At 40.5% G+C, this 26,105-nt stretch overlaps 1 protein-coding gene and 1 pseudogene across 2 annotated transcripts in view; one reads left to right on the plus strand and one right to left on the minus strand.

The window, feature by feature from the left end:
* MAGI3 (membrane associated guanylate kinase, WW and PDZ domain containing 3) overlaps positions 1-26,105 on the plus strand; it is a 176,985-nt gene that overhangs the window by 146,952 nt on the left and 3,928 nt on the right. For both annotated transcript variants that reach the window (XM_039841229.1, XM_039841230.1), the window contains exons 11-20: positions 428-459; positions 2,529-2,685; positions 4,890-4,981; positions 6,889-7,081; positions 9,080-9,268; positions 14,016-14,201; positions 21,252-21,354; positions 22,074-22,200; positions 22,743-22,886; positions 25,640-25,778. In XM_039841229.1, coding sequence (XP_039697163.1) covers positions 428-459; positions 2,529-2,685; positions 4,890-4,981; positions 6,889-7,081; positions 9,080-9,268; positions 14,016-14,201; positions 21,252-21,354; positions 22,074-22,200; positions 22,743-22,886; positions 25,640-25,778 — 1,362 coding nt within the window. The remainder of the gene's footprint in view (positions 1-427; positions 460-2,528; positions 2,686-4,889; positions 4,982-6,888; positions 7,082-9,079; positions 9,269-14,015; positions 14,202-21,251; positions 21,355-22,073; positions 22,201-22,742; positions 22,887-25,639; positions 25,779-26,105) is intronic.
* LOC120585285 (uncharacterized) lies at positions 6,104-6,219 on the minus strand (annotated as a pseudogene).

The following is a 26,105-nucleotide window of genomic DNA, read 5'->3' on the forward strand; positions in this document are numbered from 1 at the left end:
GGTCCCAAAAAACATGACAGAGGCCAGGGTTTGGTGTCAGACAGGTTGGATGTCAGTTTCCTGCCTTGTTCCCTGTTGGTTCTACGGTATAGGAAATAATTGTAATCTGTTTGAGTCTTTGGTTACCTTATCTATAAAATGGTATTTATATCTTTTATATTTGTAAATATAAATGTTTATGTTTATATCTTAAGTTTGTCATAAAAATGAAAAGAGATGATATATATACATATATATATTACATGTATGCATTATATATATATATATATATGTATGTTTATATATATGTAATGCCTGGTGCATAGGAAGTGTCAGAGATAGAATTTACTAGCCTACTAAAATTCAAAGCTAGTTTATCATAAACATTAGCAGTATTTGTAATCTGGAAATGCTTCCTCTTTTTAAAATCTGGCTCATTTTTTTTAAGGTCCTCCTTCACCAACTAAAACTGCCAAAATGGTGAGTATACAGTGAACCTCAAATGCTTCTTCCCAACACACCAAGAGAAATGTCACATTCCCCTCTGTAAGGACAGCTCATGGTGGCAGTGGTAAGGTGATGATCACTGGAAGAATTCAGGAGCCGTACTGCCCTGGACTTGTGTCAGAAATTCGAGGGAAGCCCCTGAGTTAGAAAAAGCCCCCTAGAAAGGAGATGTCCTGTTAGAGGAATCCTAGAGACCCCTGCTACCCACAGTCCTGTCCTCTAAACAGTAAATGTGGACACACTGAGGTGCCTGCCTAAGGGCCATTTAGCTTCTTTGTGTTTGAGAGGAGCAAATGATGGGGCAGATGGTAACTGTTACACCTTTTCCCTGATGCCCGAAGGGAAGATGTGGCAGCCTCAGATAATTTCATGGGGACTATAAATACCCACATGTAGATAACCTTCTCACTTTTAGGAGACTTTCTAGAGAATTGTGGCCTGCTGTGTTCAATTTGCTTGTTATCAAAGTGACAGGTTGTCTGACTTAAAACAGTTCTATTTTTTTTTTTTTATTCTTCTGAATAACCAAGAAGCCTACTTAAGGGCCTGTGTAGTGAGTAAGACCTAACTAAAAACAGGCTGCACCACATACCACTGTGAAAGAAACTGTTAGGTACGCGTGTGTAGCTGCTTAAGCTCCCACGGTTGTGAGGGCGTGGCTGTGCGGGCAGTTGTGTATAAACTCCTGATTTAGTTGTAGTTTACTTGAGTTGGAATCTGTCATCTACAATTGAAGGATGGTTGTCCATAGCCATAAACCATTAGCTGTTAAAGGGAAGACCATCAGATGTAAAACAAATCAATTCTAGCCCACCAAATAGGACCCTCTGCAAATCTCCTGTTTTATGGATCAAAAGGAAAGAAACGCTCAGTTTTATGGACTGTGCCACCTAGGTACAGTGAACAGAATTTTTTTTTTCCTATTCGGTTAAAATTGCAGTATATTTTTCTACATTTCTCTGGTTCCTCTAGTCATCGCTTTTGACTCCTGCCCCCATATCTGTTTCATAATGGATGCCAGTGCGGCCACGGTGACCCTCACGGTTTATAATTTGATGGATGTCTCTGATGACCTCTCACTGCTCTGACGGGACATGTGGGTCCATGGGGAGGAGACCACTTTTCTCTCCCCCGCCATCAGACTGGGTCCGAGTCAGCAAAGGGTCCCCTCTGGCACAACACTTGGCAGTGCCTGGCCCCTGCCTGCTCCCTGACAGGCTGCTGCTCCTGCATTCTCGTCAGCATTAATTATTTTATCACAAACATCTGTAATCCCCCTCCCCTAACTCACAATAATTCAGGACGACAAGCTGTTCTCAAAACCGATCACCTCAGTGGACCATCAGATCCAAGCGAGCAGAGAGCGTCCATGGCATCATCAGGCAACTCCCAGCTCTTCTCACGGAAAAGTCGATATATTAAAGAAGGCATTTTGCTTGCCTGTTCTGGCAGAGTTCTGTCTGAATGGGAAAATATGAAAATATGCCACTCCATTTTCCCTTATCTGATTGCCCAGCAGTAGTGCGTTTCTCCTCAAGATATTTGAATTGGCTATTCAGGTTTTCACAGTGTCATCTTTATAATCTAAATTAGAGTTAACACTTGCTCTTTCATTTGCTTAGACAGAATGTTATCTTTAACATCTTCACCGGGAATTAAATTCGGTGAGTGGGGCGGTGGGGTTTACTGAGAACTTTATGAAGGTCTTCTCTCCCTCTTTACTGCCTCGTGTTATATTCCTATTTATCTTAAAGTCAGTTTGTGTCTTGGTGGAGAACAGGGCAAGACCGCCTAAACATAGGACTAATTAAGGCCTTTCAGTTGACAGCATTATAAGCTTTTTAAAATTTAAGTTAAACATGTTTTAACCAAGTACATGTGGCTATTTAAGTGAATCCCCGTAAGACTGTAGGTTCTGGGGCTGTGACCCTGCCACCTCTGCAACTGTGATCAGTCGACATGCCCAGTTCAGGCAACAGTTTTATGAACTAATCAACCATCTGGTTTTTGAAAATACTAAGTAAGGCCCTTTTCCATTTCAGAAAACAGATAAAAAGGAAAATTCAGGAAGTTTGGAGGCCATAAATGAGCCCATTCCCCAGCCTATGCCTTTTCCGCCCAGCGTTATCAGGTCAGGATCTCCGAAATTGGATCCTTCTGAAGTCTACCTGAAATCTAAGACTTTATATGAAGATAAGCGTAAGTAGTTGTGGAATATTTTAGGAGAGCGTGCGAAAAATTAACGTGAATTTTTTTAAAAAAACTGAGACCTTCCCATCTTTCGAAACCATGTTAAAGTTATTCCTTTATTCCTATTTTAATTTGACTCTGGGCTTCTTTCGTTTACGTTCAACATTCATTCATTGTTTTCAAAACCATGTATTAAGTGCCTGCCGTCTCCCCGACATCATCGTAAGTAATGGGACTACAGAGATAAATGCATTACATGGGCCCTGCACCCAGAAGGATGATTATACCTAAATGGAAAGGACAAATATGTAATCAGTGTTTGTGAGGGTAAATATTCCTAAGTAAATAAATACAAATCAGCCTAACAGGTGCAGTAACAGAAGGATGGACTGGCTGAACTGAGTCCCAAGCAGAGAGTGGTCCATTTTACCACTGCGGGTAATAGAAAGTGTCAGATACTGCTTCAGATAGGAAGGTAAGCCTTAACCAAGTCTACAAAGACAAGTGTTTATGGGGCAGATAAGAGGGAAATAAAGAAAGAATAACGTTTGCACATTGACCTTGCATGGCCTGGGTTCTGCACAGCGCTCAGTTTGCTGGGCGTGGTTGGCAGAAAAGCCAGATAGGGGAGCAGGAGCAGATTGGGGAGGGCCAGGGGTGCTGCCCAGAGGAGCCGGAGTCGGTCAGAGACACGATAGGGAGCCATGGACTAGTATTAACCCTTATCGGGATGCTATGATGGGACTTGTGTTTTGGAAAGATTTTCCTGGCAGCAGTGTGAAGGAGGATGAATCAGAGGGGTGTGTGGTCTGAGGACACCAAAGAGTTGACTCCTTATGGAGCCCAGCTGAGAGATGAGAAGGCTCATGTTCATGCTAACTTACTGATGATAACCTTTTCCATAGTAAAATTACAGATTCAAGTAGGTCTAATTTTTAAAAATTTTTAAAATGTAGCTGTTTTTAAGAAATAGATCTAAATCTACCTTGGGAAAGATGTCCATCTGTGGAGATGGAAATATTATATATAATTGACTTCATCCGTATTTAACCAATTGTAGAGCTTGATAGTCCCAGGCTGTATTTAGAAAGGTGAAAACCAGGCATAAGCGTGGCACAGCAACCATTTAAATTGCATAGCTATGGAGAACACCTTTCTTCAGTCTTCCCAGTCTTGGCCTGATACAGTCTTAGTATTGGTGTAACTAAGCAATCCCTTCGGTCTTCATCCATAAAGTAAATGAGCTGGACTCGTGAGTCATTTTTATCTCTGAAGTTCTGTGATTCGAATAGAAAATATATCTCAAAAGAGATCGATTGCTTCTAAGGAAAATTGCCAGGATTTATCCTATATAACATTTCACTTTATTTATAAAGTTCCCTGACGTGTTTCTCTTTTCCCTTCCTAGTGAATACTTCTTATAAATAACAGTGATATTTTCCCAGAGGTAAAATTTTAGTCTTGAAGTAGATTTTCCTGACTTAATATTCTGGTAAATACGACCTGCCCTCTGGGGTCAAGATCGTGTGGGCTAAGAGCCTGGACCCTGGAAATCAAGCTGAGTTTAAATCTCAGTCTGCCACTTATCTACTGTGTGATACTGGGCAAGACACTGGGCACTAGTTCCTCGGCTAGAAAATGGGGCTAATAATGAGTATTAGCTGTTGTTTATTTTCTTTTAAAATATCATTGCTAAATAAATAAATTAAAATAATAGCATTTTGCAAAAGTAGGCTAAGTAATCACTTACATGGAATGCTTTTCTGAAACAAAGGTATTAAGTTAGGAATAGAATTAAGATACTTTATTCTTTATTCTAGGCGCTCTTTTCAGGATTTGCCCAAGTGTTAATTTAGATAATTTGTACCTATCAGATATCAAATGTAAATTGGATAATTCGGAGTTTAATATTGATTTGAAGGCATTAGGAGCTAATGGCAGTGTAATACCGAGTATGTGGAAGTGAGGGTGAATATTCCTCGGCAATCTTGATGCAAAGTTTTGTTTGGAGCTCAAAACAAAGATTCACGATTGAACTTTTTGTGGTTTTATATATACTCTTGTGTAATTTTTCACCTATCAAAAAGTTGTAAGGGTATAGTTTATTGAACTCTATAGTATTATTCTATTAAATAATGAACTTTGCTTTATTTTAATCCTTTTAAAATAAATCTAAGTGTTTATTATTTTTTGTATTTTCTGGTTTTTCTTAGCACCAAACACCAAAGATCTGGATGTTTTTCTTCGGAAACAGGAATCAGGGTTTGGCTTCAGGGTGCTAGGAGGAGATGGACCCGACCAATCTGTAAGTTTAAATACTTGAGAATTTGGCTGTTCTTGTTCAAAACTTTTAAGTGGCAATTTGGTCGAATGTGATGGTTTGATTTAGTTTTCTGTTTTTGATTTTTTTTTTTAAAGATTTTGGTTAACAGTTTCATTAATATGAGGAAGAATTGCATTTTTCTTAGTGTCATACTCCCTTAGTTAACTCGGGACAGCTGAGGCTAAAACTGTAGATAAAAACTGAATGTGTCAGCTACAATTTGGACAGTCATTAATTAATTTCTCTATGTGCCTAAAGTTTATTTGACATTTTTATTTCTTTTTTGCCTTTATTAAACAGATTTGAAGACATTTTCCTTTTCTTGGAGACCTATAATTCAAAGTCCTGTTTATCTCTATCACTTTATCTTCTGAATGTTCCATAAACAGTTGGCATGAACCGTGCATGTTATGCCACCTAATCTTATTAATGGATAGACATTTTCATGCTCAGTAGTTTGCACGCCACTTCACTTGTTACCTGTGCAACTAGAAGAATATAAAATAATTAATGTCTCCGTTCAGAAAGCATGAGGGTAACTTTGCAAAGCATTTAAAATCTAGAATTTTATTTATACATGATTCTCATGTAAAGTTAGACTACAAATGTAGTGGTTATTATTTTTAAGTTTTGCCCTTAGTTTGAATAACAAGGACGTAATGTGCTTTGTAGAATTTGAGAATAAAATCAAGAAAGACTACATTTTATCGTGCGTAGAAGTTAGGTAAGCAACAGTCTTTTAAAATGACAGACTTCATTCTATTTCTGAATAGAAAATTTTTTTATATAGTAGAAGTATATTCTAATTAGTCATATTGATTACAATCAAAGTAATCATTAGAGACCAAAAAAGCTTAAGGCAGATTGCCTCATGTAGTGCAAATATAAGGTACCTTGATTGTTTCTGATGGTAGATGTAATTTTGTTCATTGCTTTCTATTTTATTGATACTCATAGTGTTCACTTAGACATTTTAAGAATTTATCTCAACCTGGGAGAAACCTTTCTCTTCTCTTAAATGTCAGGCTTTAGCAGCTCTGAAACTAGCCCAAATGTTCAGGATTACCTACCTCATTATGGAATTCTTTTTTTTCTTTTTTTTTACGCCTACAGCACACGGTCTTCCTAGGTGGTCTCCCATTCCAGTACTAACCAGGCCCAACCCTGCTTAGCTTCCGAGATCAGACATCGGGCTTGTTCAGGGTGGCGTGGCCATAGACCATGGACCCTGGCTCCGCTAGGGCGCGAACCCAGGATCTTCTGCTATAAAGCAGACTACACTATGGAACCACGTCCCTCATTATAGGATTCTTATAGCCGACAAGCAGAATGAACTAGATCTGTTTCCCTAGATACAAGAGAACCTTGGACCACTCTTAAAATATTTACTGCTTTGAGATTTAGAAATAAGAAATGTTTCTCTATTTTACATACAGAATTTGTACTGATAGCTACACGTGATGGGAATATCGTAAGAATCATCCCAGTTGCCATGAGCAGTGTGTAGAAAACTTTCCTGGTGGCAGTAGACTTTTCTTACTTTTGTAGCTACACCACAGAATCGCATTTCCTGAGCTTAACGTTTCCGTTTTGCTGAGAAGGAAGTGATGGTGGTACTTTTTAAGTTATCGAGCGACTTTGTATTTTCTATCTTCTTTGGACTCAACCCAGAGGATCCAGAGGGACAACGTAATGTGGCTATTTGTGGGACCATTTGGGAGGATGGTCACTTTCTAAGATATCACCTTTCCGAAGTCTGTTTTCACGGTCGAACTACAAAAATCTGTCCGCTTGCACAGCGCTGAGGCAGGAAGTCATTACCTGAGTGAAGGCTCTCTGTGGGTCTCAGTTGGCCGCACAGACCAACTTACACCTTGTTATCTTATCAGATATACATCGGGGCCATCATTCCCCTGGGCGCAGCGGAAAAGGACGGTCGGCTCCGTGCGGCTGATGAACTCATGTGCATCGACGGCATTCCTGTCAAAGGCAAATCACACAAACAAGTCTTAGACCTAATGACAACTGCTGCTCGAAACGGCCACGTGTTATTAACCGTCAGAAGGAAGATCTTCCATGGTGGTATGCGAACCTCTCCGCTCTGATAAGTTAAAGGAACAAAGTGACTTGAGTCCACTTTCTATGTGGTTTTGCAGGTTATTTTACATATTATATTCAATGGTGCATGAGATTACCTATTTGGTGTCATCCGGGGCCTTCCTGTGGAAGGCCATGAAGGTCAAAAGCATTCAGAAATAATAATGCTGACAAAAAGAGAAATAAACTTGGGGCCTCTATGTTAATATTAATATATTGATGAATTTATCAGGTTAAATCTGTTTCTTAAAAACAATTACAAAGTCAGTCATACTGAGATTTCCCATTCACTGAATATCAAAAGATTTTGGACCCTGATGGAATCTTAACTATTCAAACAGGACAGAATTTATCGAGTGCTTATTACTATGTCCCAGACTCATGGATTCTTTTATTTAATCTTGATAACACTGTGGTGTAAGTACTCTCATTATCTAGTTTTCACAGTTACTTACGGAAGGTTGAGAGACACATAGCTAGTAAGTGTAGGGCCGGGATTTAAAACAAGTGTTTAATTACAGAGCCCAGGAGCTAAACCATTACACTAGGAGACGACTCTTACATTTTCCTCATAATAGCTTTGTGAATATTAAATAGGGATTTTTAGAAATAAATTCTTGCCACTTTAAAATTTTAAAAAGACGACCCTGCAGCACAAGACTAAGCCTCACGTAAGTAGGCACATTTATCCATTTTGTTATATGCCGGATTATTCCCAGCACTTAGAAGAATGCCTGCTGGATACAGAGTGGACGTCAATAAATGTGTGTTGACTTGTCGAACATCTGAATTAGTCTTAAAAATGAGGAACCCGTGTTTCTGATTGCAACATCCAAAGTAAAGACCTGCCTCTCTTCATAAATGCCAGACGTACAGAGAGGCGTTAGAGGTGTGAACGCAGTGTTGCCTCTACTTGTGCTGGAGTCAGAACAGAACTACATACAGTGAAAAACAGGCTGTTATACAGCTAGAGGTTGGCTCTCTATTGGACAGCATCATGAGGAAATTTCATGGTACTTTGATATTGTTGGAGACATTAAACCAATTCATTCTAACCATGCATTATACAAAAAAAACGCTTTGTTTTTCATTAATGTTTGGATGGAATGATGGCACTTTATTGAGATTCGAAAACATATTCTCATAATCATGTAGATTTTAAGCCAGAAGAGACCTTATACATGTCTCTTCATTGATGGCAGTGTGTTGCGGTTGTTGTTAATGGTTTATATCAAATGATGGCACAGAATATGCCTTTTAAAAAAATCAATCAGCACTAACTTGTGTCATTCTTGACTAGGAGAAAAAGGTATAGATTAACTGCCCATTCGCTGGCGAGTCCATATGACCTAATCTGTGCCTGGGAGTTTGCCGTTCATGCGGACAGCGTGCTATGTGCCTGCAAACCGCCCCTGGGTAACTCATCTGACGTCACCAGGCAGGAAACTGCAGCTGTAAAACGTGATGCATTAGCCAAAGCCTGTGGAGGTGGCAACTGTTCTCAGATGGGAACGGGCAGCGTCCCCTGCCGCAGTGACCTCCCCGATGGCATACATTTCAGCCCCTGCACTAAATTATATCTAAAGTTGATTTTTAAAAGGAAGTTTTACAGTGTTGTTTTTCATTATCAACTTTCATCAAAATTACTGGTCAAGATTAAAAACGTTGCTGGAATTAAAACAATTTCAAGAATTTTTTCACTACCAAATTTTGCGAAAGCTTCGAAATGCTGTCTTTAAATGAGGTCACATTGTGTATTTTTTCTAATTTTTGATGTTAAGAGCCTTTAAGAGGTCAAGGGGACTGCCGCTACCTACATCTGCACTCAGAGTACGTCCGCAGCTCACGCCCGAGTGAGGTGGGGGCTGCTGCTCTGTGTTTTAGGTTATTAGAAATGAAATTTTCTAGAGAAAGGCCCAGCACAAAAACGAGTTATGAAAAATTTTGATCCAGAAATATCAAAATCAATCATATTTATTGTAGAGAAACAACCGGAAGACGACAGCCCTCAAGCCTTCCTCTCAGCACAGAATGGTTCTCCCCGCCTGAGCCGAGCCGAAGTCCCAGCCAGGCCTGCGCCCCAGGAGGCCTACGATGTCGTGTTGCAGCGAAAAGAAAGTGAGGGATTTGGCTTCGTCATCCTCACCTCCAAAAACAAACCGCCTCCAGGAGGTAAGGGCTGCTGTGTCCTGCAGTCCCTCCCCACAGTTCCTGTTTTCTGAGACTCCCACATCCTGTTTTTTGAATCTCCCATAATTCCTATTTTCTGAGTCTCCCACAATTCCTGTTTTTTGAGTCTCCCACTGGTGTTTATGGAACTAATTAAGAATTATGTACAAATTACCCTAGAGACTTAACTTTTTCAGAATGATGAATATTTTCTTTTTTTTATAAATTAGGTAATCTGAACCAAACCTTCCAGACTCCAGGTTTATCCATCATCTTAGATTCCAGAAAAGAAGTCTTAGTAGCTCAATTTGCATCAAGATTATATTGTGGCAGTATGTCAGGGATGTGACTTAATAGATTTAGTGAAAGAACAATGCTATTTTTTAAAAAAAAATATGGGGGCATAGATCTGTTAAGTTACGAGAAATTGTGTATGCAGAAATGAATTAAATGCTAGAAGCAGTTGAGAAGCAAAACAGATTACTAGAGAATTCTTGACCTAAATATGTCTTAAATTGTCCTTTTGCGTTATTTAATAATAATCGCCATATCCTAGCTCTAAAGAGATCTTTTTGAATGGTAAAGAGGCATTCTTTATCATCTGTGCTTCATCCAAAGGTAAAAATTTTGTCAACCTTGAAAAATTAATCTAAATATCCTGAACCTGGTTTAATGGAATAGTCTCATCTAGGAAGGATGAATGTATCTATTAATTTCTTTAACAAAAGAGGAATTACCTCTTGTATGTTCAAGGCTGTTATGATTCGGCAGATTAAATGTTTGTTTTGATGTTTCTAAGATTTATCTCTAGGTATAATTGTAAAATCCAGATGAATATTTGTGTCTCACGTTTGTCTGGTAACTTTATTTTTCTGAGTCAAATGATAACAATCTTTGAACATGTGAAAATGGACTCTTGCCTTTGCCAGTGGATTTGATTATATCTTGAGAAATGAGATCCTTTTAGACTAGGTGGTCACTAAAATCTCAGTAAAAAAAGAAAACACTTTCAGGAAAGTGTTGTGAGCCAAACCAATTTGCAAAAATCTTGCTAAAATTAATGCAATTGTGTAAAGGAAGAAGATTCTGTGACATGGATGAGTTATTGCTATAGTGTCAGGTCACTGCTCACTGATACTGCTTTCCATTTTCCATAAGCAGTTGCTATGGTAACACTTGGAACTGGAACTGTCACTGATGCTGTGAGGATGATTATGTGGCCTGTGTCAGAAAAATGGAAGAAAGCAGCTTTTAGGTGGATTTTAGGTTGTATCATTGGAAATCTGTATTTCCAAAAACAAATGACCATTGTAGATCATCGTATTCCCGTTCGAATACTGTACAATAATCCTGGGCTTTCAGATCAACCAAAAGAGTGAAAGAATATTACTCAGTGTGATGGATGCTAAGCACTTTTTATATTGAAGATATTCTTTCTCTGGCACTATAAAAATTAGGGGAGAGTCTAGTGTTCACCATAAAACTAAGCAAGATAGAGGAATTTAGTAAAATAAGTTCCATTCCTTAAATACGTTTAACGTTTTTATATCGATTTGTTTATATTTAGAATTTTTATTACATTTTAATATATATTAAATATCTTATTTGTTCATATTTATTTTAAAAAGTATTTGTATACCTATTCGTTTAAATTTTTTCTTCGTATTTTGATGGTTTTGTGTACCACGTAGATCTCTGTATAAGATGGTGCCATTAAGTATTGGGCTTTGTAATCAAACAAACTCGAATTCAAACCTCGCTTAGGTCTTTTAATAGCCGTCTGATCTGGGACAAATTACTTACCCTTTAAGAGCTGCAGTTTCCTCTGTAAAATGAAGAAGATGCTAACACTTCCTGTCTCATATGAGCTTGTAGATTAAAGGAGATAATGCACGTGAAGCCCTTAGCCTGCACCTTCCGCAAATGTTAGTTGCCGTTGCTTGTTGTAGCTTCTGCTGCCATCATCATTATTGTTATTTGTAAGATTGTTTGTCACACTGTCTCTTGATTTTTTTAAAAGAACCTTTAAAAAGTTTATTAATATTTGAGTAATGAGATGGGAAAGAAAGCCCAATTAAAATGTAAAATCGAGGCAGCAGCTAGTGTGTGGCAGGAAATGCGTGTTTGCAGCTCATTAATTATCAGCTCGAATGGTAAATTAGGCTTAGGTTGTCAGTGAATTTTATATAATGTACTTGAGATTTGCAGTCGTGGTGCAAAACCAGAATTGATAATTTCACTGAAGTGCTAGTTAATAATCTCACAGAATGCTGAGCAGCCCTGCAAGCAGTCTTCTTGGACCTCCATTCATCTCTTATAGATAGAAGACGGGGCCCGGGGTAAGCTGGGGTGAGGCGCCTCACTCTCAGACTGAGCAATCTCTGCAGACTGCTTAATGGAGAAAAGGCAGGTGAACTGCCTGTCAGAACAGGTTGTTCTTTATGGGTCTGGTCTTAGTATAGATTGGTATTGTGCTCAGTAAAGGTTATTTTTTCCATCTGATTAACTGTATTCTCTGGTGACATCTGTCACAAGAAGAGTTCCCTGTAGCATCTCTAATACCAGTTATACAATTCTGAGATTCTCTACCGCTGACTCTCAAAGGCTGGAGATCCAGGTCCAGCCTCCTCCCCGGACCCAGTTGGAGTAAGTGCCAAATGAATGGAGTACGTAGGAAAGACCTGTATTTAAGATGAAAGGACTCGGCTAGTTTTTGCTTTGCCAGTACTTCAGAGGTTGTCGTGTTTCTCTTTCTTATCATATACTTTTCAGTTCTGGTTGCAAAGGATTTCTTTTAGAAGGGGACATTCCTAGTTACTGTCATTTCTTTTTCTGAAAAGTTTTTTAAGAGCACGAAAGTGACCTCGGCAGCTGGACAGGCCAGTCTGTGAGACAGATTTAGGCCAAACGTGAATGACGACAGATAAATTGGCTTTATGGCAAATGCCTATGGAATTCATATACCAGCAAAAGCAGGACTGGACTTCCGACTTTTCCTTAGCTACTCGTACTCTAAGGGGTTATCTTGAAAACTTCTCAATCCATTCAGAGAATATGTTTCCACTGGTCTGTTTGCTATGTTTAACCATTTTGGCGGTACTGCTGTAGAAGCCAAGACAGTAACAGTTGGGCTGCTTTTACCTTCCCTCACCCAAACGACTAACCCTTCGGGCAGTCCTGCACTAAGATCTGCCGATTCCTTTTGACCACATTGCTTGCATGACGAGAAAGGACTTCAGAGATTAATTCTGTTTGATGCTTCCCCAAGTCCGAACAAACCCCTTTCAGGAACCCCTTTCAGAATGCCAAGGAGCTGAATGATTTTCCTCTCAGGGGATCTAGAATAGACACTATGTACAAGTAAATCTTTTCTGTGAAGGAAAATAACTAACGTATTGATTTTCGAAGGTCACCACAGGGCCACCATATGAGTCACCATATGTTTCTGATGTGCCACCTGTTATACTGTGTCAGTGAATCAGCTCATAGGGCCTGGCTCAGGACACAGCCCTTACTGCTCGGGCTCTTTTCTGATTACTTTGTTTGTTAGGACAATGGCATATCAAGCGCTTGATGTAATTCAGAGCTAAAAGGCACTCGCTTCCAACATTGACTTCCTCTACTTTAAGATAAAATCTCTTACTGTATAATTCTAGAAGAGCCAAGGAATGGCAGTATCTGTTGGAACATAAATCACAGAGAACAATGACTTCGAGCCCAAATGAAGATCTATTAAAGTGTCCCTAATATACACCAAATAAGACTCAGAAATACTTAGAAAGGAGCTCATTTTACTTTGGAAATTAAACATAATTAGAGTGCCATTTAAAATATTAATTATCCCTGTTCATAACAATCAGCAATCAGCAGGAGCCCAAATACCCAATAAGTTTACCTAACTAGGTAAGGAAATTTTCAGAGAACATGGAAAGAACATTTGTGTCTTAATACAAATGCCTCTTATTAAATGGTGAAAGATATCTAGACAAGATTCCTGAATATCATTTTAAGCTATAACAATAGCAAAGCGTCTTAATAGTCTAGGGAAGCATTTAGCATTAGAAGAACTGCACAGAGTGTCTTTGCAAAGGTCTTAGGCTCAGCTTTGTGCATTCAGGGTAGGATTTTATCCATGAGCCAAATAATCTTAACATGAACCATTTAATGTTCTATTTCCATTCAGCGTCTTTAATTTGAAAAAGATCTAAAGGCATAAATAAAAAGAATGAATTTTGCTGTAGAACTAAGTATGATTCATTTTTAATGGTCAGTCATTTATTTCATAGTGCTGGATTTTGGACCGGAAACTTTTGAGTCCTAAACTTGAGTTTGAACTGCATTTATTTACAAGGTCTCTCATGGAATTGAATGCACCTTCAACAGAACCAAAGATGGTCTCAGATTAGTGAAAAATTATCAGTGGGGTCAGTAGCCTTTAAACAGGATTATTAAGATGACACTATAAAAATTGGAAAAAGGTTTAAAAGGTTTGTGGTAAGTGGAAAATAGCAAAGAGGTTTATATGCTATCGTTGCAACGGATGTAAAGAGCAGGCATGTCGCAAAAGTGAACGATAATATGCAAATGGTTGCATTTGGAAAGGATGAGCGCATTTGCTTTTTTTGCTGTATTTTTTAAAGAATCTTCTTTGATGTTATTGTGTAGAATTTTTAAGTAACACTGATGATGATAAATCCAACACTAACAGATACGTCAAATAATTGAAACCCTGGGGATTTGTTTCTCATAGTTATCCCTCATAAAATCGGCCGAGTCATAGAAGGAAGTCCGGCCGACCGCTGCGGAAAACTGAAGGTCGGAGATCAGATCTCTGCGGTGAACGGACAGTCCATTGTTGGACTGTCCCATGATAGCATTGTTCAGCTGATCAAAGACGCCGGTGTCACTGTCACACTAACAGTCATTGCTGAGGAAGGTAAGAACCAGCAGACCTGCCTTCCCCTCGCTCACCCGGGGGGCACAGAGCCCGCGGAAGGCGGCGGCGTCTTCCGGCACTGCCGGGGTCGCTGCGGTGATGGAACCATGCGGTTTTATCACTGGAGTCTTGTGTTTTGCCTTTGCCATTTAACGAATTTAAAAGTTTATTATAAAGTCAGCGGCTCAAGAAAAAGAACCCAGCTACTGAGTGGTGCCCATTTATTTATGTACCGGGAGAAGCAAGTCCCCAGAAGTGAAAGAGATTAGAATACTTTTCAGATTTTATTTTCGTAAAATGACATCTTAAGCCTCTGCTGGAGAGAGAGGATATCCTCTGAAGAGTTCAAAGGAAGTCACTGATGGTCTTTCATGTCCAGCCATACCAAAGTGTGCCTTTCCTTGGAGGCAGGGCTTTGTTCTGGGCACTGCCTTATAAATGGGGAGACAGAACGTGTAGGGATGGCCAGTAAATAGGGCATAAAATACAAGCAGTGTCTCGCCTTGCTTTAAAGCTGCCTTTTGACCATTAAGAATTTCTAATTAGGAGCGGTTTTGAATAGCACCAGTTCATAGTCTTTGTTTACGAGTTACAAAGTAACCATTACATAATGCTCATTCGTTTTCTCCGATTTTGTAAAACTAATGAGGAGAAGCCAAAAACAGCAGAATTATGAAGGGTCAGCCTTGCATGTTGAAATCGCTCGTACTGCAGTGTGTATTCATGTCCCGTTCCCCCGGGATCCTTTCATCCAGTCAGTTTCCAGGTCTTTGAGTTGTCGTCCCTTCTGCTCTCTTTCTGCTGCCTCTCATACTTTTCGATCTAAGGTCTTAAATCTCCTCTCTGTCCCAGCTCCCGTAGGGATCCGGTGTGGACCTGAGCTCACCTGGTGGCTCTCGGAGGCCCTTTTTAGTGCTAGGAGCCTGTGACATCCCCGCCTCTGCCCTTTTCCCTTCTCTAGTCTGTCGCACAGTGAGCCCAGACTCTGTCCCAGCCTCTGCTGACTCCTCCTCCTAAAATCCTCCTCAGTAGACGCTCTCGTGTTTTCCCACTATCTGCACAGAAGGGGTGTTTTTTTTTTTACGATTTCGCTCCCACCCGGCCTTTTAAATGTACCTCCCAAGCCCTCCCCCGAGCGAGGCCTCGCTGTCCGTGCGCGTGGGCCTCCTCTCTGCGACCCATTCGGCATCGTTCTTATATAACTGTCTCCCTGTTTAAACGGAGCACCTGCTCTTTGAAGACAAAGAAAATACTACCAGTTGACTACGATACCTAGTAGGTGCTCCATAAATATTTTCGAATGAAGGAATGAGTAAATGGGTGAATGAATGAATGAATGAACAAAGTAAAAGTCAGATTTCAGTTCTGTGCCTATACCTAGCAGAGGCAATATAATCCCCAAAGAGGAAAGAAGACTTTTGACAGAGTTCCCTGACACCTATTAGCTAGTCATGTGACCTGAAACAAGCCACTTCACATTTCCACCCTTCAGTTTTTTATGTATGGAACGGGAATGGTAATATCCATTTCAGGACCATTGTGAAGACTAAAGGTGAAAACATACATAATCTGTCTAAATACCCTAAGGTTTTCATCTGATGATGGCTGTCATTATTTGACCGCATCTTTGCAAAGCTGGCTCCCTCATTCAGGTCTGTGCTGGAATCTCTCCGCCTAAGGAAATAGTAATATTTAATAAACACTATGTGGCCGATACTGTCTTTAAATACTTTAAATCTGTTAACTCATTCAGTGCTCACACTAATCTTAGGTAGGCACTGTTATTTTCCCATTCTGTAGATGAGGAAACTGAGTCACAGAGCAGTTAGATGACATGCTCATGGTCATGGAACCAGCAGGTGACACAACCAGTATTAGAATCAGGCAGTTTGGCTGCAGAATCTGCCTCTTAACCGCTGCTCCTTCCCTAACCGCAGCTTCTAAAATAACCCTCTGCCTCCTCGCATCCCTTACCCGCTTCACCTTACCTCTACCTGAGATTATGTAACTGTTTGTTGTCATCTTCCCCACCAGACTGTAAAGTCATAAGATAAGATTCATGAAGTTAGAGATTTTGTCATGTTCAGTGCTGGATCCTAAGGGCCTAATACAATGTTAGACACATCGTAGGTACTCAGTAGAATTTTTTTGAATGAAGAATTAGCATAATTTTGCTGAGATTGCTTTCTCTCAGTTTCTTTACCATGATCTCCGTAGCCTGCATTTTAGCCTTAAGTTTGTTCCGTGACCCACAAAGCAAAGCAGGCTTCAGTGCCACAGGAAGTACCACTTCAGGGTTGTTCTGAGAATGATGCGTAGAGGGCACTTGACATGCAGTCGTGGTGGAAGCTGCTAGAAGCAGTGCAGCTGGCCGTAGTACAGATAAGTGTTTCTCAAACCATCTACAGAAAAAGGCCAGTGGTTATTTTCCAGTCCATCACATTTTTGTGAAATATAATAAAAATTAAATAAAAAGTAAAAAGATATAAAATTACTTTATCAAATCATTATAAAATTTTCTAAGTACTTTCGATATCTGTACACATCTTATTGCTGACTGACCCATGAATCTCACACTGAGTAACGCCGAGATAGATAGGTCAGTGGTAGAAAGACCACTTCTTTCTCTTAGTAGATTCCCCGCCCCCCGCCCCAAAATTACCCTTTATTGTTGATAGTGTTTTCTCTAAGTTTGTCCAAAATTGCTTGATCATTTTTCTTAGAGTAAAAGTTAACTTTGACATTCTGGCCCAAAAACCTCTGAACACACTCAAGTTTTCCCATAAAATGCCAGCACTTAGGAAAATGGAAGGGTGGAAGGAACGTCCCTGGCAGATACCCACCGTAAGGTATATTTCATATGTAGGCACAGCCCCTTATACCGTGATCACATTTGACATGTAAAATCACATTTCAGTGATTACACCTTATTTTATTATACTCTGAGTTTGATTACACTGTGGAAACATTCAGAATCGTGTTTTTCTCAGGGAAAAAAGAAAATAGAAAGTGTCTCTTCTGTCCATAAAAGTCTCATTCGTAGTTTGTAAGTCTTCCGAGTTTCTCATTGTATTCATTATAAAATCCATCAACTGCACCAAGAAGTCAAATGAATATTTAAAGCTCTAAAGCTGTTTTCAGAAATCCCGCAGCCAGGTCCATGCCTCGCAGCTGCCTTCCGTCCCACCCGAAACCGCTCCCGTAGGCTCCATAAGCCGTTCTCGGCCAACAGATAAAAGACAGGTGCCTGGGGAAGGAAGAACTTGTTCCCTTCACTCTTTTTCTCCTTTCGCTGGACACTATTTAACATTCGTGCTTATTTTGTCAAGAAAATGGTTAACGAAGCTCCCAAACCACGTCACGGCTGGTGCGAAATGCTCCGGCACCGGCATGGCGTGGGATTGTCTGCCAGCCTCGTGGCCTGCCCAGCGCGGGCACTGCCTCCGCCGCCGTGGTGTCTTGTTCTCACCTACAGAACATACGTCGATTATGTCTGGCTGTTCTTGTTTATTGTAAAGAAATCTTTCGATTGTATTATTTTCCAAGATCGATTTCTAATTTTGTGTCAGGCCTCGTTCATTTCATCATTAACAGTGAACAGAAGTTACTGAAGGCCACCAAGGACTGCGTTCGAATGGTCTGGTGGTGGTGCCATAATTTTTGTTTTGTTTCGTTTTTCCCATTTCTTTATCTGTTCATTCCTATTTGTCTCCATTTCCTACTCTCAATCCCCTTCCTATTCTCACTGGAGACTGTTCCGGTGTGTTGTATATGACTCGTTTTGCTTATCTGTCTTTTAAAATACATATTTTTGTGTGTTGGCATTTATTTTTGAGTTATATAACTGGTACTGTGTTATAGATTTTTTTTTTTCCTCCTCAGAACTATATGCTTTTTTAAAAATGTCACTTTATTATTCCAGGCTCCAATCCAGGATCTTACATGACATTTAGTTTTCATCTCTTTTTTTTCTTTTGATTGATATATAATTCATATACTATAAAATTCATTAAAGTACAATTCAGTGGTTTTAGTATACTTACAAGGCTGTGCCGCAGTCACCACTCATTCTAGACCCTTCTATCACCCCTGCAGGAAACCACTCATGTACTTTGTCTCTATGGATTTGCTAGATATTTCAAAACTCCAACTGCAGTTTTTACTGGGATACATTAAATATATATTAACTTTAGGAAAATTTATACCTTTAAACATTGTCATTCTACTCGAGCATGAGATGTCTCTCCAGTTATTTAGATCATCTTTTATGTTCTTTAGTAGAGTTTTAGAAAGTTCTCTCAAAGGATTCTTATTTATTCTTGGTAATGATGGTTCCCACTACATTGTAACGTTTGTCACTATAGTTTAACTATGGAATTTTGTGTTTATCTAATACTACTCTTTTTCATAAGTAGTTACATACTGAAACTCCAGAAAAAGTGTAATTCTCGATGAGGGAGAGAGATACTTACCCATTGCTTTACTGCTTGAACAGTTTTCAGGTAAAATGCACTGAGATCATAGGCCTCTTTGGCATCGTGGCATATTTAACTTTGAGAAGTACAACGGCTTTTAACATAGATTAAGTTGGAGGAGCCATGTGAGCATGGGTTGAAAGACTAAAAGTGAAAAGAAATAGCAACGATGGAAAGTTTTATTTAACCTTGAAGAAGACAAAAGACATGTAATTCAAAGAGTAAGCACCGATTTGCAGTGCCTCTTGCCCAGCAGTGACATCTGTCACCCCGAGGGGGCAGTAGAGGAAATTTTGAAATAGATCTAGTTATTTATACTCTCTTGTTCTGAAGTTGCTCTGGCCACACGAGTGAAGCCAAAAAATGTTCTAAATTGAACTCATACAGCGGTGCACGTTATCTAATCTCCCAGTCACCTTGTTGATAGATGTAATTTTTTCCGTGAGTGTCCATTCCCTTAGTAGTAGCCATGAATTTACAATGGCAGGAGAATTCAGCTCTATAATGAACACTCAGCTTCAGTGGCAGGTAACTTGAAATTGACATACACAGTAAACAAAGGTGGAAGAACTTCCAGGTATATAAGGTGTGATTCCTGTAATCAAGTCGACGGTCCAGCCGGAGAGACAGGTATTCACTTAGTCTCAGTGTGTTAAATGCCATGAAAACTGTGTGCTTAAGGAGCCGGGTAGGATTTCACAGAGGAGGCGACGTTTTGAACAGGAGGGAAAGTGGAAAGGCAGAAGCGCCCAGGTGACACGTTTGAATGGTATCTCACGAGCAACACAAGGTTACCAGAGATGTCTAACAAGGCAGTGGCACGTTTCGGTGTGTGAGCTGGGACTGGAGCTCAGGGAGCGGAATAAAGACGAGACTGGCGGCGAGGAGGCCAGTATAACTCGTTAAACTAATTAGGGAACTAAACTCATGATAGTGATAGAAAAAGAGCAACAGACAAATGTCCAGGTCACGTTCCACTCTCCCGTCCTGGAGCACTCGATGTTGAAGAGGAAAGATGGCCCTTGGATAAGTTCCGCAAACGCTAGTCCTGCACCCCGACATCTGGTTCCCGCTGCGCAAACCCACCTGGACTCAGGAGCCTGGCAGCCAGAGGCAGCACTGGAAACCCCCAGGGCCACCACAGCCGGACCACGGGACATGGCCCTCCTCCTCCACCTGCTGTACTCCTGCCTGTGTTTTCAGAGTACTCTCTAGCTTTCAGTTGCAAGAAGTTCTTAAAAATAATTTCTGTTTTTAGTCCCAAGAACTTGGAAGACAGCCTCATTCAGGCACAGAATCATGTTGCATGTAGTAGAGCCTAAGTTTCTGCTTCAATAGAAACTGCTTCCTGAACACGCGTATCCCTTGTCAAGGTCTGTCTTTCTCTGTTATAGTCCAAGATTCAGTTTATATCCGTTTCCACATGTTCCAACCTAAAAATGGCCTCTACATCAAGCATTTTTTTGCTAAATAAGGTAAATATTTCAGAATATACACTTTAAGAGAACTATAGCCCCAAATAAGACTTTATCATTTTGAGGATTATGATGATTATAATAGAAACATTTCTATAGTGAATATACCAGGCACTGTTTTAATCATATATTTTTATATATAACTCTATGTAAAAATGAGGTAGCTATAACTCCCTTTCTATAGATTAGATGTTTGGAAGCACAGAGAATTTAAGTAATTTGCTCAAGAACACACAGCCAATAAATAACGAGGTCAGGCTTCCACCCCATCAGTCTTGCTTCAGAGTTCGTGGTCTTAATCTAAGCTATGCTCACTCTCTTTGATGTTTTAAATATCCTATGTTTGACATTTGGACAGGATAAAATATTAGAAAGTTTCAGCTTTAAAAATGGATCTGGCAGCCTGAAGAGTCTCTCATAACTGTCATCTCCTGCGACTCGCCGTCTAGCTCTGGCTGCTGTGCTTATTATGAGATCTGCCTTCAAAGAACAACAGGCGATCTGGAGCCGTTGCAGAGCATACAGAAACAAGTGTTACTTTGTTCTCACCTATGTTTGTGCTCTTAGAAAATAGCAGGAAAATCTTTACAAACATTTGTCAACACTCGGGATGGTTTTATAAGTTTGTCTTTGGTATTCAGTGCCAGGCAAGGTAACTGCTCCCATATTAAAGATGCAGGTGCAAAGATGGGTGGATGGTTTGCAGACGTGCCTCTGTTCCAGCAGTCCTGCATCCTGTCGCTGTCATCCAGAATGGTTTACCAGTTATGTGCTCTGGAGACCCACACGATGGGCTACAAGATGTCCTCGTGGTAACATTACTACTATGTTCATTTCAGATTTTCTTGTTATATGAATGATCAAAACAAAGGTGGAAGAGGGAAGGTGTGTGTAGTAAGGGTTGCTAGTCTCTTCAAACATAAAACGTGCATCAGAAGCCACAGAGAAAGAGGTGACCATGTCCCACTCACTGTGCCACTGGAGTTAGTCACCAAAGTCGGTGACGCAGTAACCATTCGTTGTCTCGCTTTCATAGATCCACTTGGCCTTCACGTTTTTATGTACAAATTCTTATTTCTCTTGTTTTCTCATTTGAACAGAGCATCACGGTCCACCATCAGGAACAAACTCAGCCAGGCAAAGCCCAGCCCTGCAGCACAGGCCCATGGGACAGTCACAGGCCAACCACATACCTGGAGACAGGTGGGGCTGTTCTCAGGTTTTGGTTTGTGCTCTGATCACGCCCCCCCCGCCCCGCCCAAGCCAGGGTGGGGTCTGAGTGAGCGCTCTTGGATTGCCCACCCTCCACCCGCTCAGGAACCGTTACCCGCCCTTCCTAGCCCCAGCCCAGGGCACAGCGTAATTATCCAGTCAGGCCTGACAAGTGGGGATTCGAAAGAAGCGACACGGGCACTGGCTCTGCTGCTCTGGGCCCTCCTAATTTGGGGAGGGAAGCCCCAGACCCGTGTGGATTGCTGTCCTCTCAGACTGAGCAGGATTTGTACCTATTTCTTTCCTCTTCCGTTGAAAATATGAGCCATAAAACAAAAACTAGATCTCAGGAAACTCAGCATCTTCGCAGGTGTTGGTGCTGCAGGAGAGCTGTCTTTCACTGGGACGAGGTCAGCTCATCTGCTCTCTGGTTCAGCTACTTGTGTGCAATTTTCCTGGACGTTATCTGCCCTGAGATGCCGTTAAAAACGGAGCAACATGGGGGCAGCTGGTAGACCACGCTGTGCCGTAGTTGAACGACCAGGTGTTTGCCTCGCATCTCCGCTTCTGGATGTAGTCTGTCATTGTAGCACTTTGTCAGGGGGAGAATGGCAAGGTTCGGCTTTAAAAAAAAAAAAATTAAACCCCCTATACTTTTAGCCTGTTTTTCATTTTCTCAGTTCAGAGACTGACTGATTTCTCTCTCGTAGAAGTGCCCTAGAAGGTGAGATCGGGAAAGACATCTCGGCTTCTTACAGACATTCGTGGTCTGACCACAAGCACCTTGCCCAGCCCGACACCGCGACAATTTCCATCGTGGGCAGTCGGCACAGTCAGGTGAGCAAAGACCCCATATGCGGGCTGCCGTCTTCATTTGCTGAATCACTGACCCTTGACGTTTTCTTGCAGATCAGCTCAGATAAATTTGTTCCCCAAATTAATAATTCTTGAGTACCTACTGTGTGTTTGCTTTTGGCTTCCGTAAGAGAATACAAAGAGTGAGAGAGAGAAGTGTGCCCTGCAGAAAAGGAGAAATTCGAACCCTTGTTAAATACTTGGAAATAGCAGTGTTTGAGTTAAAGTAGGGTTTGAATTTTTTTTTTTTTTCGGGAAAATTAAAAGAACTTAAAACTTAAAGACCTTTCCGAAATTCTGGTTTCTGATTGTTCCATTGCACATTGACCAGCTAGTAGAGAAGGCATATGATCTTCAGATTAATTTAGGCTGCATTTATAAAAACTAAGTAGCCCATCACCCCAAACTTCCATTCCTTCCTTATGGTTTAGAAATTATTTCTCCAGCTATAAAAGTCGTCTTCCTTCCAAACCGCGGAGGAGGCCGTCCACGACAGCTTGTCGCGCTTCCATTTCTCGCTCCAGGGCCTCGGCTGCTGCGCAGTGGAGCTGGAGCGAGGCCCGCGGGGCTTCGGCTTCAGCCTGCGGGGCGGGAAGGAGTACAGCATGGGGCTCTTCATCCTGCGTCTTGCCGAGGACGGACCTGCGCTCAAAGACGGCAGAGTTCACGTGAGTTGGCTCCTGGACGCGCCTTTTGGTGCTGACTGGAAGCTTCTGGAAATAGTTGATGACAGGGGATGTAGAAAGCCCTTCCGTCACCGAAGCCTGAAAGGCAGACGCTTGCCATTTCCCCTTCTTCCTCTCCAGTCTACCATGCTGTGCTGCCTACATCTGTACTTGTGTCTGTGCCTGTCATTCCAGGACGTGGCGCCTTGACTATTCATAGTAGGTGCTCCATGGACATTTGTTGAAAGAATAGAGTGGATGGGTAATGTTTCTAGCTCATCAGATAACTTTTTTTGAATACTGAAGATGCTCTCCCAGAACCTTCTAGTGGGTAGACAGGACCTGGGTGATGTGAAACGATGAGCAAACAATATAATAGTGTAATTCAGCAAAACAGAAAATGTTAACTTTAATATAGATGGAAAGGTGTTGAGTCATTGAGTCTCTAAATTTAGTGAGTCTGAAGCTGGTTCTTGAATCTGGCTTAAATTTAGAGAGGAGAAGAAGGTTGTGGGCTAAGGAAATGAGAGTCAGCTAAATGGAAAAGTTCCTATTAGGGACCAGTGTCACACTTACATGTTTAACATAGAACAAAGTCTGATTTAGAAAAATCTTTACATGTTTTCACATATATTAGTTGTAATCTCACGAAAGACGCTGTGAGATCCCCCCTTACAGATTTAAAACTGAGGTTTTCGGAGACTAAGTCCCTTGCTGGGCCCACTCAGCCTGTGACCGCAGTGCTGTGACCGAGGCCCGTCATCCTCTAAGGCCAGCGTGTGTGCCTCCCATGACTGGCCGTGGCTCGTGTCCGTTTGTATTTGATTCCTTCGGGAGCATGTAGGTTCTTAACAGGTTATGACATAATGTAGGCGATGTGTTAGAAATGTTATTTGTACCTTTAATACATTTTTAGTGGATGTTTTAAAAACCGCAAGACTGTCTTAAAAATAGTGACTTTTTTTTAAAGGAACATAATTTCTCCCTATCCCTTCTTCCTCCTCTTCTCCTCCTTTTGATTCTGTTCTCATTCTTTTCTCTCTTCTTGTCTGCCCCCACCCCCGTTTTTTGCAGTACAGACCTGAATTTGTTCTATTAAAAGATGTAGTCCCCATTTTATTATCACATTTAAAAATTTTAAAGTAACAAAGTTGTAAAAGGTTTACATTTCCCTCTCAAAGGTGCCATTTTTCTGGCCGATATCTTTGTACAGACCGTTACCGAAGGTGTTCCCTCTCCGAGGGCTTAACGCATAAATCTTAAAGCCATGGCTGTCTTCTCCTTCCCCCCAGTTTAGCTTTAAAGTTAAACAAAAATGACACCTGGTGGCAAATCTGTTCAATTACAAGTTTTATTGCAATCTGTTGTGCTAAAACAATAATATACAGGTTTGGACAGTAAATTTAAGCCAAAGAATGTGATCGAAATTATAACTTCAATGTTCTATACCCAAAGCATGCTCCAAATACTGTCTACTATAATTTTTATTCCTCTAATTTCCAGCAGGATTACATATCTAGTGCTAATTTGTCATCTGTATTTCCTCATGAAAATGGTTTATCTTCAATCACTTAAGAGAAATCTGGGTGCTCATTTTTGTCTCACTTATATATTCTGGGGATAAGAGTTCTCATTTCCTCCATGGTTGTCATCTAACTCGTTGCTTTTAAAGATCTCTACTCTACATGCTAAACCCATTGATCCTGTTTCTGACAGCCTCCATTTCTGCAGGTCATCTTTTTTTCATAAATATGCAACAAAAAACACTTATTCGATTTCATAGTTTACTTGAAATTTTTTGCATCGTAGTCTACAGTTAAATTCACATTGAAGTACTTTAAATTTGAGAGAGGGGACAGAAAATGGATAACTTGAAGTTAACATTTATTTGTGCTTGGTGTTTAATCATGTTTTATCTCATTAAATCCAGCTACCCTCAGACTAAGAGGTCCGTACTGATTATTACCCATCCCATTTAAGAGAGAGGGAAATGGGCCCACTCTAGGGGGTGCAGCCAGGGGTGCGTCACAGAAATTATGACTCCAGAACCCAGTGTCCTAGCCCCTGCGGTCAGTTGTCCCACCAATCTTTGTTAAATAATTATCTAGTCTATTGTGTCATTTCTGGATTGTTTTAGTAAGCTCTTATATTTGAATTGCTTTTTGAAATTTCAGTTGTTCAGTTTTTAAGTCCATACCCTTGAATTGCTTGTCACCTTGAAATATATTTTAAAATCACTACCATCATTATCTTTAATCAGGCCATTTGTAAAAGTTATACTTGATTCGTCCATATTTTTCCTTGAAAATAACAGACACTTGTAGTAAATAGCGATGGTACCGAGGCATCTTATTCTGATTCCCCTAGTTAACTGTTTCCTAGGGAAATCATCTACACTAAATCATCAAGTAGGAGCCAGCTATTGGTTTTAAATAAGTATTCGTGTTAATAGTCTCCCAGGTGAATTTTTTAAGTTTTATCTGAGTATTTGAGTCTCAATTTCAAGATGCCTAGATTCTACTTTCTAGTCATATAAAACTCTCCCATGTAGGATTTTATAGGGTAAATTGGACGTTTTCTCTTCCTCGTGCTACCGTCTGTCTGCTCCTCAACTCTAGCATGACAGCATTGTGACGAGTTAAATAGTTCACAAATGAGAAAGGCGCTCAGCAAAGCTGAGCAGCTCTAGAGTTGACAGAAGCAAAGCTGGCGAAGGCTGCTTCGTTTCATGTTGGTCCTGTGACTGTCCTGCCTAGGTTGGTGACCAGATTGTTGAAATCAACGGAGAACCGACACAAGGCATCACACACACTCGTGCAATCGAGCTCATTCAGGCCGGTGGAAATAAAGTTCTTCTTCTCTTGAGGCCAGGGACTGGCTTGATACCTGACCACGGTAAGTGAGGTAGCTCAGGTGTAGCTGAAAAGTTAAGAGTGTGTTAGCGAGGGGGCAGCAGGAGGGAAAAAAAATGTCTGAGTCAAAGGTAAACACCAGAACCATCTAGTTACACAGCATAATTTTAAATAGTGGTGTAGAATAAGTGGCTTCAGGCAAGACTTGTTGGAACAGAATATATGTCAAGCTAATTTAAGTAGAAAACAGTTGCTTCTTTAGGGAAATGTGCCTGTAAAAAAAGGACATTAGAGGCAAATGATTTGAAAAACATTTGAAATCTCTTCAAATGTTATTTCTTTTAAGTTGGTCTTGATAAGTAGCAAAACT

Source organism: Pteropus medius, unplaced genomic scaffold (genome assembly GCF_902729225.1).
Source record: "Pteropus medius unplaced genomic scaffold, Ma_sr-lr_union100, whole genome shotgun sequence".
Classification (NCBI taxonomy): domain Eukaryota; kingdom Metazoa; phylum Chordata; class Mammalia; order Chiroptera; family Pteropodidae; genus Pteropus; species Pteropus medius.